The 14189-nt window shown below is 37.6% G+C and overlaps 1 protein-coding gene across 1 annotated transcript in view; it reads right to left on the bottom strand.

Annotated features, from left to right (window-relative positions):
• ppp2r5a (protein phosphatase 2, regulatory subunit B', alpha isoform) overlaps positions 1-14189 on the bottom strand; it is a 92812-nt gene that overhangs the window by 9272 nt on the left and 69351 nt on the right. Inside the window, exons 8-11 of the mRNA XM_062034778.1 lie at positions 11405-11458; positions 11162-11212; positions 10960-11079; positions 10765-10892 (exon numbers count right to left, since the gene is read on the bottom strand). Coding sequence (XP_061890762.1) covers positions 10765-10892; positions 10960-11079; positions 11162-11212; positions 11405-11458 — 353 coding nt within the window. The remainder of the gene's footprint in view (positions 1-10764; positions 10893-10959; positions 11080-11161; positions 11213-11404; positions 11459-14189) is intronic.

The following is a 14189-nucleotide window of genomic DNA, read 5'->3' as shown; positions in this document are numbered from 1 at the left end:
TTAGTTACTACCTCCTCAGGCCCCAGTTTAACTTACCTGCTAATTGTTTTACTCCAGGAACAAACCACTGATTTTCCACGTACTATTGATCTCGGTTGTGTTTGGCCAGCTTGAAATGTATGGGAGGTTTGGGGACAGGGGAGAATGAGTTGTTGTTAATGTTGTCACTGTGTCTTGTTTTCCATTCTATTTTATTTTCAAACGTCCTGTTAACATTTCCTACCCATACTTGATTTTCAGGAAAATGAATACAAATATAATTGTGTAAAAAAATTCATGTCAGAAATGGGATAACAAATGACAGTGTTTCCCACACATTCATTTATTTGTGGCGGCCCGCCACGAAAGAATTACGTCCGCCACAAATAGATTTTTTTTTTTTTTTTTTTTTTTTTTTGTGTCCTGTCCAGCTTCTCAGGCAAATCATATAGTTGATGTAGATGCCCATATAGGCTGTTCAGATTTACTTTGCAAAAGAGAAGTGTAGGATACTTCTCTTGTTGCCTTATTTGTATTTGACCACTACTGTGTTCTGTTTATTTGTTACTGACTGTGGCAGGATACCTCTGCCTCTGTTTCACTTTATGTTGCTGGTAAATAATATGGTTGTAGTAGTAGGCTAAAGTTAAATTATTTAGTATGCACTAATTAAAGGGGCAGAGCTTTAAGAGACATTTTAGCTTTTATATTTTATAAGATATATTTTTTGTAAGAACCACAATTAATAAATATATTTCAGTGAATACCTTCTTGTTCAAATCTGTATATAAATATGTACATAAAGTGTTGTAATTATATTGTAAAATGGATGGATGGATGGATGGATGGATGGACGTTTAAAACAAAACTGTTATTATTAATTAGTAAGTATAAATTTTTTTAGCCTTTTTGGAAAAAATCATATCATTGTAGTAAATTATGCAAATTACTCGATGATGTCATGGTGACCACGCCCATAGCCACGCCCATGGCCACGCCCCCACCGCCACAGGTATCTTGGCAGTTTATGGGAAACACTGAATGACTAGATTGCCAAGTGATCCGGATCATTTCTACATTACCTTATGTTTACGTTACAAGGCTCAACTTCTATGTGTGTATATGCTAGCAGCCCTGCTTCCTCCCACAGAAACAAGGAGTGGATGACTGACAAGAGCGTTCACTTTGTTTATCGACGGAGCCTGGCTGAGGTCTACACTCTCCGAATGATTTTCTAGGCATTTCTGTAAAAAAAAGGCTTGTTTTTTCAGTAAGAACTGACATTCCCAGAGCCTAGTGATTCCCAGAGCCCAAAAACAGTCTGCGGGCTATAGAGCGTTTTCTATTCGGGCCCCAGTACTCTGAAATGCCCTACCGGTAACAGTTAGAGATGCTACCTCAGTAGAAGCCTTTAAGTCCCATCTTAAAACTCATTTGTATACGCTAGCCTTTAAATAGACCCCCCTTTTACACTGCAAAAACTGAAATCTAAGTAAGATGAAATATCTCAAATAAGGGTGATATTTGCTTATTTTCTGTCTGATAAGATAATTCTTCTCACTAAGCAGATTTTATGTTAGAGTGTTTTACTTGTTTTAAGTGTTTTGGTCCTAAATGATCTCAGTAAGATATTACAGCTTGTTGCTGAGATTTGATGACCTATATTGAGTAAAACATGCTTGAAACTAGAATATCAACTGTTGCAAAGCTGTGTCATCAACACTCACAAGTATAAAACTACTTTTTTTAAGTAATAATTTCTTACTTCAAGCATGAAAAAAAAAAAAATTATGATGCCGAGCGCATATCATTATGTCAAGATAATGGCACTAGCATTTACTTCATTTAAAAATATTTTTCAACATATTGAGCAAAAAGGTCTAATTTTTTTCCTCTACCGAGAAAAGTGCACTTGTTATTAGTGAGAATATACTTATTTTAAGGTATTTTTGGGTTCATTGAGGTTAGCTAATTTTACTTGTTTTGGAAAGTCTTGACAAGCCGAATTTTCTTGTTCTATTGGCAGATAATTTTGCTTAGTACAAGTAAAATACCCCTCATTTTTGTTTGTTTTTTTCTTGTTTTTGAACACTGATTTTGCAGTGTAGACCAGTTGATCTGCCGTCTCTCTTCTACTCTGCCCTCCTCTCCTGCATGGAGAGGTTATTAGGTGACCACAGATGACGCGCTAGCTGTTCAGAGTCGGGACCCGGGGTGGACCACTCATCTGTGCATCAGTTGGGGACGTCTGCACTGCTGACTTGTCTCCACTCAAGATGATCCCCTGCTGGCCCCACTATGGACTGGACTCTCACTATTATGTTAGATCCACTATGAACTGGACTCTCACACTATTATGTTAGATCCACTATGGACTGGACTCTCACTATTATGTTAGATCCACTATGGACTGGACTCTCACTATTATGTTAGATCCACTATGAACTGGACTCTCACACTATTATGTTAGATCCACTATGGACTGGACTCTCACTATTATGTTAGATCCACTATGGACTGGACTCTCACTATTATGTTAGATCCACTATGGACTGGACTCTCACTATCATGTTAGATCCACTATGGACTGGACTCTCACTATTATGTTAGATCCACTATGGACTGGACTCTCACATTATTAATTAGATTCACTCAACGTCCATTGCACCGGTCGCCCAGGGATGGGGTGGTGGTGGTGGTGGTGGGAGGGTGATGGGGTGGGGGTGGGCGGTTCCCACATCTGCGGTTCCCTCCAAGGTTTCTCATTGTATCCCATTGGGTTGAGTTTTTTCTTGCCCTGATGTGGGATCTGAGCCGAGGATGTCGTTGTGGCTTGTGCAGCCCTTTGAGACACTTGTGATTAAGGGCTATATATATATATAAACTTTGATTGATTGACATGTAATGATTTTCTTAAAAAATACAGAGTCAGCAGAACTACTGAAACATGGATTCAAATCCCTCCTAAAACTTTTGGCCATGTCTGTAGGCCCGGCTCACCTGCTAGCCTGCCAAACTTCCATTTTGTTTAGGGAACTTGAATAATTTCTCTCACAGTTTGTTTTGGGGGTTTTGGCATTTGCAGCATTTTTCTTTTGAGTTTGTTCTTCATCTTGCAGCATTTATATGTTTACAGCATTTTTCTGTTGCATTTGTTTTATAGGGTTTGCGTTTTTGTTTTAAATAGGCATTATACTGAACTGGCGAATATTGGCGAATTATGACGTAATGCCGTATATGGGTTAGAGTGAACAAATCAAGTGCTATTACTTTAAAGGATGTTCCAAACTGCCCTCACAACTCATTAGAGCAAGACATTCACGTCCCACCCGAACCAAATGCCATGCAAATACTTCGCAAGGAAAGAATAAAACACCTTGCATCAACATCACAACTTCACTGGCCCCCCACTAGTATCTACACTAAAAAAAGAAGACGCTATCGGTGCCTTATTCTGGTGCTGCAGACTAAGCCACCTGCAACAAGTGCTCGTATTGTCCTGACAAAAGCAGAGTCCGACGCTCTTTTTACACTTTATTGCCTAAAACAGCAGCCCTCATTACACAGTAGCACCGCAGCACTAGCCTAGCCAGCTCATATTACATGTTATGTAGACAACAAAATGTGTTTTAAATGTAGAAAAAAAATCAGAATTTGACCCCTTCAATACAATTCTTCAGGTACATTTTGTCAAATTCACCATTGTTTGACTGTTTAAAAAGTCCAGGTGTGCACAAACTACACTAAAAAATATACATTTGAAAAAGTAAGAGACATAAATAAGTTAGCGGTTATCAGGATCGGTCTTGAGAGGCAGCTTGGAATTTTTTTTTTTAAATATCCCTAGTTTGGGATCAGTTCTGTGTTTGGAGCATTTGGATGTTGCTGTGTGTTTGCGATCGTCCATTACATTTACAAAAACACATCAAAGTGAAAACTATTACCGTACTGACCAGAATATTAGACAATCCTGAAATAAGTCAACCCTTCATTTTTAGGACATATATTTATATTTTACATATATTTTATAGTTTCAACAACTGGTCGATTAAAAAAACAATAATGAAAATTAGAGATGTCCGATAATGGCTTTTTTGCCGATATCCGATATTGTCCAACTCTTAATTACCGATTCCGATATCAACCGATACCGATATATACAGTCGTGGAATTAACACATTATTATGCCTAATTTTGTTGTGATGCCCCGCTGGATGCATTAAACAATGTAACAAGGTCAACAAAAATCAACTGAAGTTATGGAAAAAAATGCCAACATGGCACTGCCATATTTATTATTGAAGTCACAAAGTGCATTATTTTTTTTAACATGCCTCAAAACAGCAGCTTGGAATTTGGGACATGCTCTCCCTGAGAGAGACTATGAGGAGGTTGAGGTGGGCGGGGTTGGGGGGGGCGGGGTTGAGGTGGGGGGCTAGAGGGTAGCAGGGGGTGTATATTGTAGCGTCCCGGAAGAGTTAGTGCTGCAAGGGGTTCTGGGTATTTGTTCTGTTGTGTTTATGTTGTGTTACGGTGCGGATGTTCTCCCGAAATGTGTTTGTCATTCTTGTTTGGTGTGGGTCCACAGTGTGGCGCATATTTGTAACAGTGTTAAAGTTGTTTATGCCGCCACCCTCAGTGTGACCTGTATGGCTGTTGACCAAATATGCATTGCATTCACTTGTGTGTGTGTAAAAAGCCGTAGATATTATGTGACTGGGCCGGCACGCAAAGGCAGTGCCTTTAAGGTTTATTGGCGCTCTGTACTTCTCCCTACGTCCGTGTACACAGCGGCGTTTTAAAAAGTCATACATTTTACTTTTTGAAACCGATACAGATCATTTCCGATATTACATTTTAAAGCATTTATCGGCCGATAATATCGACAGTCCGATATCATCGAACATCTCTAATGAAAATTCTTAGCTGTTGTGTTTGCTTCATTGCTTTCCATTATCTTTACTTTGGCATCACAAGTTCAACTCTTCTTCTGTAGTTTTTCTGAGCGGGTCTCTGTGTTGCTAGTGTGTATGTGTGAGTGGCAGGAAGAAATGTAATTTGGCACCACATGTTTGATTGCATGCATAAATATCTAGACCTCAAATATACAGTAATAAAACTCCTTTTTTTTCAGCCTATTCAAGAGAAAAAAACAAATAGCATCCTGTATTTGGGTCTATAAGAAAATAGCACTATAGCAAACCAGCAGCTTTCGAGTACACGTATGGTGTTTAATGTCATAATATTGTTAATGTGGGAAACCTCAAGCCACCATTGTGTGCATGTAAACACAATCTCTACAAGCCAAAAGCATCATAGACAATGCGTGTAATAAGACTGTCCCGATACCAATATTTTGATACTAGTACCAAAATGTGTTTCGACACTTTGATTCTTTTCTAAATAAAGAGGACGACAAAAAATTTCATTATTTGCTTAATTTTAACATATAAAATCGTAAGATACATTAAACATACGTTTCTTATTAGAGTCAAAGAACAATTTTGGCATTAAATAACAGTGAACATAGTAGACAACTTCTCTCTTAGTAGTAAGTAAGCAAACAAAAGGTCCTAATTTGGCTGCTGACGTATGCAGTAACACACTGTGTCATTTATCATTCTATTATTTTGTCAAAATTACGAGGGACACAATGTAGAAAATTGATTATTAATCTACTTGTTTGCGTACTGCTGATATCTGCTCACTTCATGTTTTAACATGTTCTATCTACACTTCTGTTAAAATGTAATAAGCATTTATTCTTCTGTTGTTTGGATACTTTACATATGGTTTGAGTGATACTACAAATTTTGGTATCAATCCAATACCAAGTAATTACAGGATCATACATTGGCCATAATTAAAGTTCTCCTGGGTTTATACATAAAAAATGACAAAATATTTTGTGTTCATAAAAAAATCTGATGTAATTATAAGAGATGTCCGATAATGGCTTTTTTGCCGATATCCGATATTGCAATATTGTCCAACTCTTAATTACCGATATCAACCGATACCGATATATACAGTGGTGGAATTAACACACTAGTATGCCTAATTTTGTTGTGATGCCCCGCTGGATGCATTAAACAATGTAACAAGGTTTTCCAAAATAAATCAACTCAAGTTATGGAAAAAAGTGCCAACATGGCACTGCCATATTTATTATTGAAGTCACAAAGTGCATAATTTTTTTTAACATGCCTCAAAACAGCAGCTTGGAATTTGGGACATGCTCGCCCTGAGAGAGTATGAGGAGGTTGAGGTGGGCGGGTTTGGGGGGGGGCGGGGTTGAGGTTGGGGGGTGTAGCGGGGGGTGTATATTGTAGCGTCCCGGAAGAGTTAGTGCTGCAAGGGGTTCTGGGTATTTGTTCTGTTGTGTTTATGTTGTGTTACGGTGCAGATGTTCTCCCGAAATGTGTTTGTCATTCTTGTTTGGTTTGGGTTCACAGTGTGGCGCATATTTGTAACAGTGTTAAAGTTGTTTATACGGCCACCCTCAGTGTGACCAAGTATGCCTCGCATTCACTTGTGTGTGTGAAAAGCCGTAGATATTATGTGACTGGGCCGGCACGCAAAGGCAGCGCCTTTAAGGTTTATTGGCGCTCTGTACTTCTTCCTACGTTCGTGTACACAGCTGCGTTTTAAAAAGTCATAAATTTTACTTTTTGAAACCAATACCGATCATTCTGAAACAGATACTGATATTTTCCGATATTACATTTTAAAGAATTTATCGGTCGATAATATCGGCAGTCCGATATTATCGGACATCTCTAGTAATTATTGTAGTAGCGACTATATACGGCTCTTGTACTTGGTATTGTTAGAGTCGATGTCTGTGTAGACCCATCTGGAGCCTATCTCAGCTGCACAGATCCACCCATGGCATTTGTTTACATTGGAGGAGCGCTAACTTTCTGTTAGTGGTTAGCTATTGTATCCTCCTTATGGTGTAGTAAAGCATTGTCAGCTATTTCTCGTCTTGCAGGGATGATACTTGTAAGAAACTTACTTTTTTTGTCGCTAGGGAGGCCAGGATTAGTGACTTGGAAGCAGCTAAAACACTGCCGACTGCGGATGGATGTGAACCGCTAGATCGTTATGTTTTGAAGCACCTCTTGCTGAACCTCTTCTGTGTGTATAACTTCGTTTTTATCCTTGGTTTTGAAGCCAAAATGCGTCCAATCTCCCTTTTATGTCTTCACATGTGTCTGCTTCTAAGTATTCGGTGCTAGTGCGTTGCCTAACATGCGCATCTGCTCGTTTTACCAGCAATGTCACGACGTGACGACAGTGCGCCATGAAAAAAATGTACTGGTATTTTTCAGAAGCAGAACAGCACCGTTTTTAGTTTATTAGTACCGCGGTACTTTATTAGTACCGGTCATACTTGCCAACCTTGAGACCTCCGAATTCGGGAGTCCCACATCACTAGCAAGATAAATCACTGTTTTTGTTAGAATTTCAACTTCTACACTGCAAGTAAGTTTCTAGAAGGTTTAGTAAAGGTATAGAAAACCAACAGACCCAACAGGAATGATGTGCATGCTGCTGATTCTGTGAAACTGAATCATTTACTGAAAGGGTCATGTTTAAAAAAATAGCAGAGCTGCGTTCCATAAGTGACATCATTGATTATGTGTAAAAAAAAATATGTTAAACAAGTGGCCAATATTTTAGGATCAAGGCAACTGACGCTGAATATGCTGGCTGTGCATTTGTCCTTGGAAAAACAGTGTAAAATGGGTCGTTGAAGACACTGTTCAGAAGAAACTTCAAAAAAGGGTCATAAACTTCAAAAAAGGGTCATTAGAATAATACACAAAGCGTGCTACTATGAACATACCAATCCATTATTTATAAGTTCTTATGTGTTAAAATTTTCAGATATTGTGTTTTTAAAAACAATGGAAATTATGTTTAGAGTAAAGAACAACAGCCTTCCAGCTTGTATTCTTAGGTTATTTCAATTAAGAGGAGAAAACTATAATTTACGGGGGATATTGGTTTTTGAAATATGTAAAGCAAGAACAAATACAAAATACAAATGTATTTCAGTTTTAGGAGTTAAGTGGTGGAACAAGCTCAGTGATGAGCTGAAGACATGTACTTCTTTGTTAAGGTTGAAGAAAACATTGAAAGGTGAAATAATTGAAAATTATAAAATATAGCAACGATTACTTTCATCCCATTGATTTTTTTTTTTCTTTTTAATGTTGATGTTCCAGGTAATCTTATTTTCAGTGAAGGTATAGGATAGGCAAATATAAGCTTTGGCTTCAGCCTATTCCTTTTTCGGTCATGCTTTTTCTTTTCTTTTCTTTTTGTGTGTAAATGTGTATGATTGTTATATATGTATAATTTGTACTGTACTGTCACACAAAATGGTTATTGGTTGAGGGTTGATTTTATGGCCGAAATAAACTTATTTCATTCATTCATTCATTCATTCATTCATTCATTCAAGAAGAGTGTTCTTTGATTAAGAATTTAATAAAAGAGGGGAAAACCTATTAGGAAGTGCAGAAAATGATAGGCTTTTCAGCTAAAATGATATCAAACACTTTAAAATGGCAGCCAAAACCAAAAAGACGAGGAAGAAAAAGAAAAACGACTATTGGAATGGATCGGAGAATAACCAAAATGGCAAAGGCTCAGCCAATGATCAGCTCCAGGAGGATCAAAGAAGATCTAAGATGGCCTGTGAGTACTGTAACAATCAGACCACATCTATGTGAAGCCAAGCTAGCAGCAAGAAACCCCCGCAAAGTCCCATTGTTTAAAAAAAAGACGTGTGCTGAAGTGGTTACAACTTGCCAAAAAACACATTGACTGGCCTAAAAAGAAATGGCGTAAAATTTGGGGACTGATGAGAGTAAGATTGTTCTTTTTGGGTCTAAGGGCCACAGACAGTTTGTCAGACGTCCTGCAAACACTGAATTCAAGCCCAAGTACACAGTGAAGACGGTGAAGAATGGTGGTGCAAGCATCATGATATGGGGATGTTTCTCGTACTATGGTGTTGGTCCTATTTATCGCATACCAGGGATCATGGATCAGTTTTAGTACATCAGAATACTGGAAGAAGTCATGTTGCCGTATGCTGAAGAGGAAATGCCCTTGAAATGGGTGTTTCAACAAGACAATGACCCCAAACACACCAGCAAGCGAGTAAAATCATGGTTCCAGACAAACAGAGTTCAAGTAATGGAGTGGCCAGCACAATCCCCGGACCTTAATCCCATTGAAAACTTGTGGGCTGACCTAAAGAATGCTGTTCATGAGGCAAAACCAAAAAATGCAGAGGAATTGTGGAACGTAGTACAATTGTCCTGGGCTGCAATACCTGTCGACTCCATGTGCCACAGATGTGAAGCAGTTATCAGAAACCGTGGTTATGCAACTAAATTATAGTTAATAATTCTAAGGAAAGTTGAATCTGCAAGCCTTTCTTAGTTTATACAGTACATTTGAGTTTTATAAAGAAAGATGTCAACATTGCTATTTTTTTCTTTTATATTTCTTGACTTTCTGTAAAATATTGTCAAATTAAATTACTTGTTTCCAATTTTCTGGCTTTGAAATTGAATGTGCAGTCTCTCCAATTTGTGTTCATTAAAATACAATTTATTTGAAGAATTTTGAGGTTTACACAGCTTTTTAAACACACTGCTATTATTATGAACATAAATGTATATATATATATATATATATATATATATATATATATATATATATATATACATATATATACATACATACATACATACATACATACATACATATATATATATATATATATATATATATATATATATATATGTATATATATATATACATATATATATACATATACATATATATATATACATATATATACATATATATATATATATATATATATATATATATATATAAATGCATAATAAAGAAGGAAAAAAACATATATAAGTCGCACTGGAGTATAAGTGGCATTTTTTGGGGAAATGTATTTGATAAAACCCAAAACTAAGAATAGACAACAGGCTGAATAAGTGTACGTTATATCAATCAATCAATCAATGTTTATTTATATAGCCCTAAATCACAAGTGTCTCAAAGGGCGCATAAATAACCAACTCAGAACGTGCCTGGTATGTTAACGTAACATATTATGGTAAGAGTCATTCAAATAACTATAACATATAGAACATGCTATACGTTTACCAAACAATCTGTCACTCCTAATCGCTAAATCCCATGAAATCTTATACGTCTAGTCTCTTACATGAATTAGCTAAATAATATTATTTGATATTTTACGCTAATGTGTTTATAATTTCACACATAAGTCGCTCCTGAGTATAAGTCGCACCCCCGGCCAAACTATGAAAAAAAACTGCGACTTATAGTCCGAAAAATACGGTACTACATGCCGGAGTTTTGAAGCAATGCATGATGGGAATCCGGATGTTGTGTGTCAGTGTATTAACGTGCCAGCTGGAATAAACACGCTGAGAAATAGCTCCGTGCCTGCCTACTTTATGGGTTATAGATAAACCTATGAATAACGGAGACATTTATAATAGTTTCCTTTTCAGGTGAGAGAGGACGCTAAAGGTCCGCCCCCAATATTGTTGTCTGGCTGGAAATCGGGAGAAATTCGAGAGAATGGTTGTACTGAAATTCGGGAGTCTCCTGAGAAAATCGGGAGGGTTGGCAAGTATGGTACCGGTATACCGTACAACCCTAGTGTGTAGGTAATTAGTTACTTTACCACACATAATCTTAAGTACATACTGATTCCAGTGCTCTTTGGAGATCCGGTACAGGCTTCCAAACATGACGGGGAGGATCTTGTCGATGTTCTCCTCGATGAGGCTGAGAATATACTCGTTATTCCAGAAGTACAGTGCTCGCTCCGCTACCTGTGAGGACACATGCGACCGTGGTTGTAAATAAGGGTCCGGGGAAAAAACAAACTTTCTTAGCTACCTGAAAGTGGGGATTGGCCACGCATTTGGAGATCTGCTTGAACAACGGCTCCTGGATTTTCTTAAACTGTGTAGGCTCAATGACATCCAAAATCTCCTCAATCTCACCCAGGAACATCACCTGTTTACACACAAAGAACAAAAGATTAGGACATCTGAGCGATGTAATGTGTGAAAATGTGTTTCTTTAAAAGATGTGACACCTCTTTCTGGCTGCACGTCTTGGGCCAAAATTTCAGCAGGCCTCGGATCACCTAAACATAAAAATAGAAAACTCACCAGGGATTCCTCTAAGATCATGAATAATGTCTCTCAAAAAAGGACGACGTGGGTGGTTCGTAGCACCCAGGACAAATTTCTATGCAGCGTAAGATAATTTTAGGGCCTTAAGCTGAGTGTGTGGAGTGGGTGGAAAGATTTTTATAAAAAATTTATTTTTAAAGTACCGGTTCAGTGAGCGTGGGATCCTTTTCCAAGAACTGGACAACACAGTAGGCCAGCTGAGAGACACAAAAAACACATCATAAAAAGTATCATACATATATATCAACAATACACCATGTGACTTGTGATAAGGTTTAATGGGGACCGATATTGATTTTCCTCTTCTCTCAGCTATATTTGTTGTTACAATGTTGGATACTTGTGTAAAACAGTCAGGTTCATGTATTTGGGCGTGAGCTTGCACGCAGCTTTGGATGTCTTTAAACCAGGGGTATTCAACTACACTGTTCTGGGGGCCACATTTCCATACAGTAAAAGACCCTTTACTATTATATGTATTTTTATATTCCTGAGAACTGACATCCCTTGCAGTGGTAATTTGTTTTTAGTCTGTTAGTCTTTAGTTGTAAATTGTGTGGGGGGGGGGTGGAATAGCTGTAGGTGTCCAGTGCAAAAGAAGCTGACTCTTAGGAGGATAAAATGTCAATGCAAGGATCTGCCAGTTCCTAAGTTTTGTTGGCCCACAGCATACCGTCGACACAAAATAAAACCAAAAAAAAAAATGTAAAAATGTAAAACAAACAAAAAAAACAAAAAAAGAGTAAAAAGACTAACGTAATGAAGAATAAGTTGATAATTTGATATTACGCTTTCTAACCTCCAATCCAAACGTGACAAAGTTTTGTCTTTAAATGTATATCATGTTTGTTTTTATTATTCATTTTTAATAATACAATTAATTGCATGCAGTATGCAGGCTCAGTGGAAAAGGTTTGGACACCCCTGTCCAAACTCATATTACCGCTGTTTTATTTCTATATTTAAAACACTTCCCTGTAGTCATGGTGGTTCTTTGGTCAAAATTTTGCATAGATTAGGTTTTACAGACCATCTTCAATCCGGTTTCTGACGGTCTCTTCGGGATGCGCCGTTTTGTGCGTGGTCTTATTTACGTGGTTGCACTTTGACTGCGTCTTCTCCCCGTCAGCCATGTTGTAGTGTTAAGTGCTGCCGTATAGAGTCCGACAGATATACAAGGTTTCTGCAGGTATCAGCAAGTCTAATTTACTGCTTTTTAATGCTACTTAAATAATTAAATGCCCATGTCCTACTGCAGATAATTATACATAGTCAAAAGCTTGTAATTGTCTGTATAGACACAATTGTAAGCATTTGACAATGATAATCTTAAATAATTGAAAAGTTACTCTCTGGTGTATTAGAATTGGCTCACAATTTGAGTGTTTATTTCTATTTTAATTTATTTTATACAGTAGAAGTTGCTTTGTTGGTCACGCTAAACAAAACTTGACACGTTAAGTGCTGCCTGCCTTTAATCGCCGACTTGTGATTAACTAATAGCATGTGTGATTTCACAACGTTGATGCCCATTGAGCAAAGTTCGAAGTTCTTTTTGCACACACTGCAGAACGCCTCTCTGGGTTTACCATCGACAGGCTTTAATCAGCGTTCACTATTGATGACGACGAAAACAAAAAGCTCATGAAAACTTCCCACATCCTGTAAGACATTATAAAACCATTTCTTTCAAAGACAAAACTAAAACATTTTTAATAGGATGCTTTTGTATCGACATTATAAAAAACATTTCCACCAAAGACAAAACTAAAACATTTTTAATATGTTTTTGCATTGACATTACCAAAACCATTTCCATCAAAGACAAAACTAAAGAAATTGTAATACGATGCTTTTGTTGCATTTTCTCTTGTTTTTCCTTGGAACGGTGTGGCTCGGTTGGTTCAACAGCCGTGCCAGCAACTTAAGGGTTCCAGGTTCGGTCCCCGCTTTCGCCATCCAAGTCACTGCTGTTGTGTCCTTGGGCAAGACACTTTAACCACCTGCTCCCAATGCCACACACACTGGTTTGAATGTAACTTAGATAATGGGTTTCACTATGTAAAGCGCTTTAAGTCACTAGACATATATAAATATAATTCACTTCACTTCACTCCCTTGCATATGTTTCATATTTATTTTTTCCTTACGGTAGTTTTGTTTCAATTTCTTAATTACTGTTTGAAAATTATAGAGAAAATACATTTTTACTTATATGTTCTGATTAATTGAACGTTGTGTCTCATATTGTTTTTGAAATAAAGTTAAGGGGGAAAAAAAGCTGTGATTGGCCAGCTTGTTACGACGTTATTTCCGGAATTCACACAGCCCATCTTTGCGAACATGTTCTCCTACGGTTTTGAAGCAATGTGTACATTAAAAGTGACCATTGTTTCAAAACCTTTAGTTGAAGCACCAACATTAGAGCGAGTGTCGCTACCACTACTACGCACAGGAAAACGTGCGGAAGAGAATTGCAGGTCCCGCCTGCTCAAACCAAAACAAATATCGTGGAGGACTGACTCTGTTCATGTAATTTTACTGTCGAATAAACATGCTCAGGTGCTGAGTGCGATGCACAGAGTGACACCTCTTGTCTGCAGTTTGAAAGACAGAGACGAAGAAAGAAACACAAGGACATAGCAATTTATCGATGATGGCAAAGTTATTAAAGTTCATTTCCATTTATCGTTACATGAATAGACTTATTGACTATCGGTCCCGGCCTATGACATTTTGTAATGCCTCTGGGCATCGAATTCAATGCTTTTTAATGCCATTTAAGGCTTTCATTTTTGCAAAATGTATTTAATGACTTTTAATGCCCCGCGGAAACCCTGATATAAATTCGAAATATATGCTACTTTGTATTAGAAATGGCAACAGAGGAGGATGCATGTGCATGTACGAATTAGTCTGCCCCATAAT

The sequence above is a fragment of the Entelurus aequoreus genome, linkage group LG23 (genome assembly GCF_033978785.1).
Source record: "Entelurus aequoreus isolate RoL-2023_Sb linkage group LG23, RoL_Eaeq_v1.1, whole genome shotgun sequence".
Taxonomy (NCBI): Eukaryota; Metazoa; Chordata; class Actinopteri; order Syngnathiformes; family Syngnathidae; genus Entelurus; species Entelurus aequoreus.
This window is presented reverse-complemented; position numbering and strand designations above follow the sequence as displayed.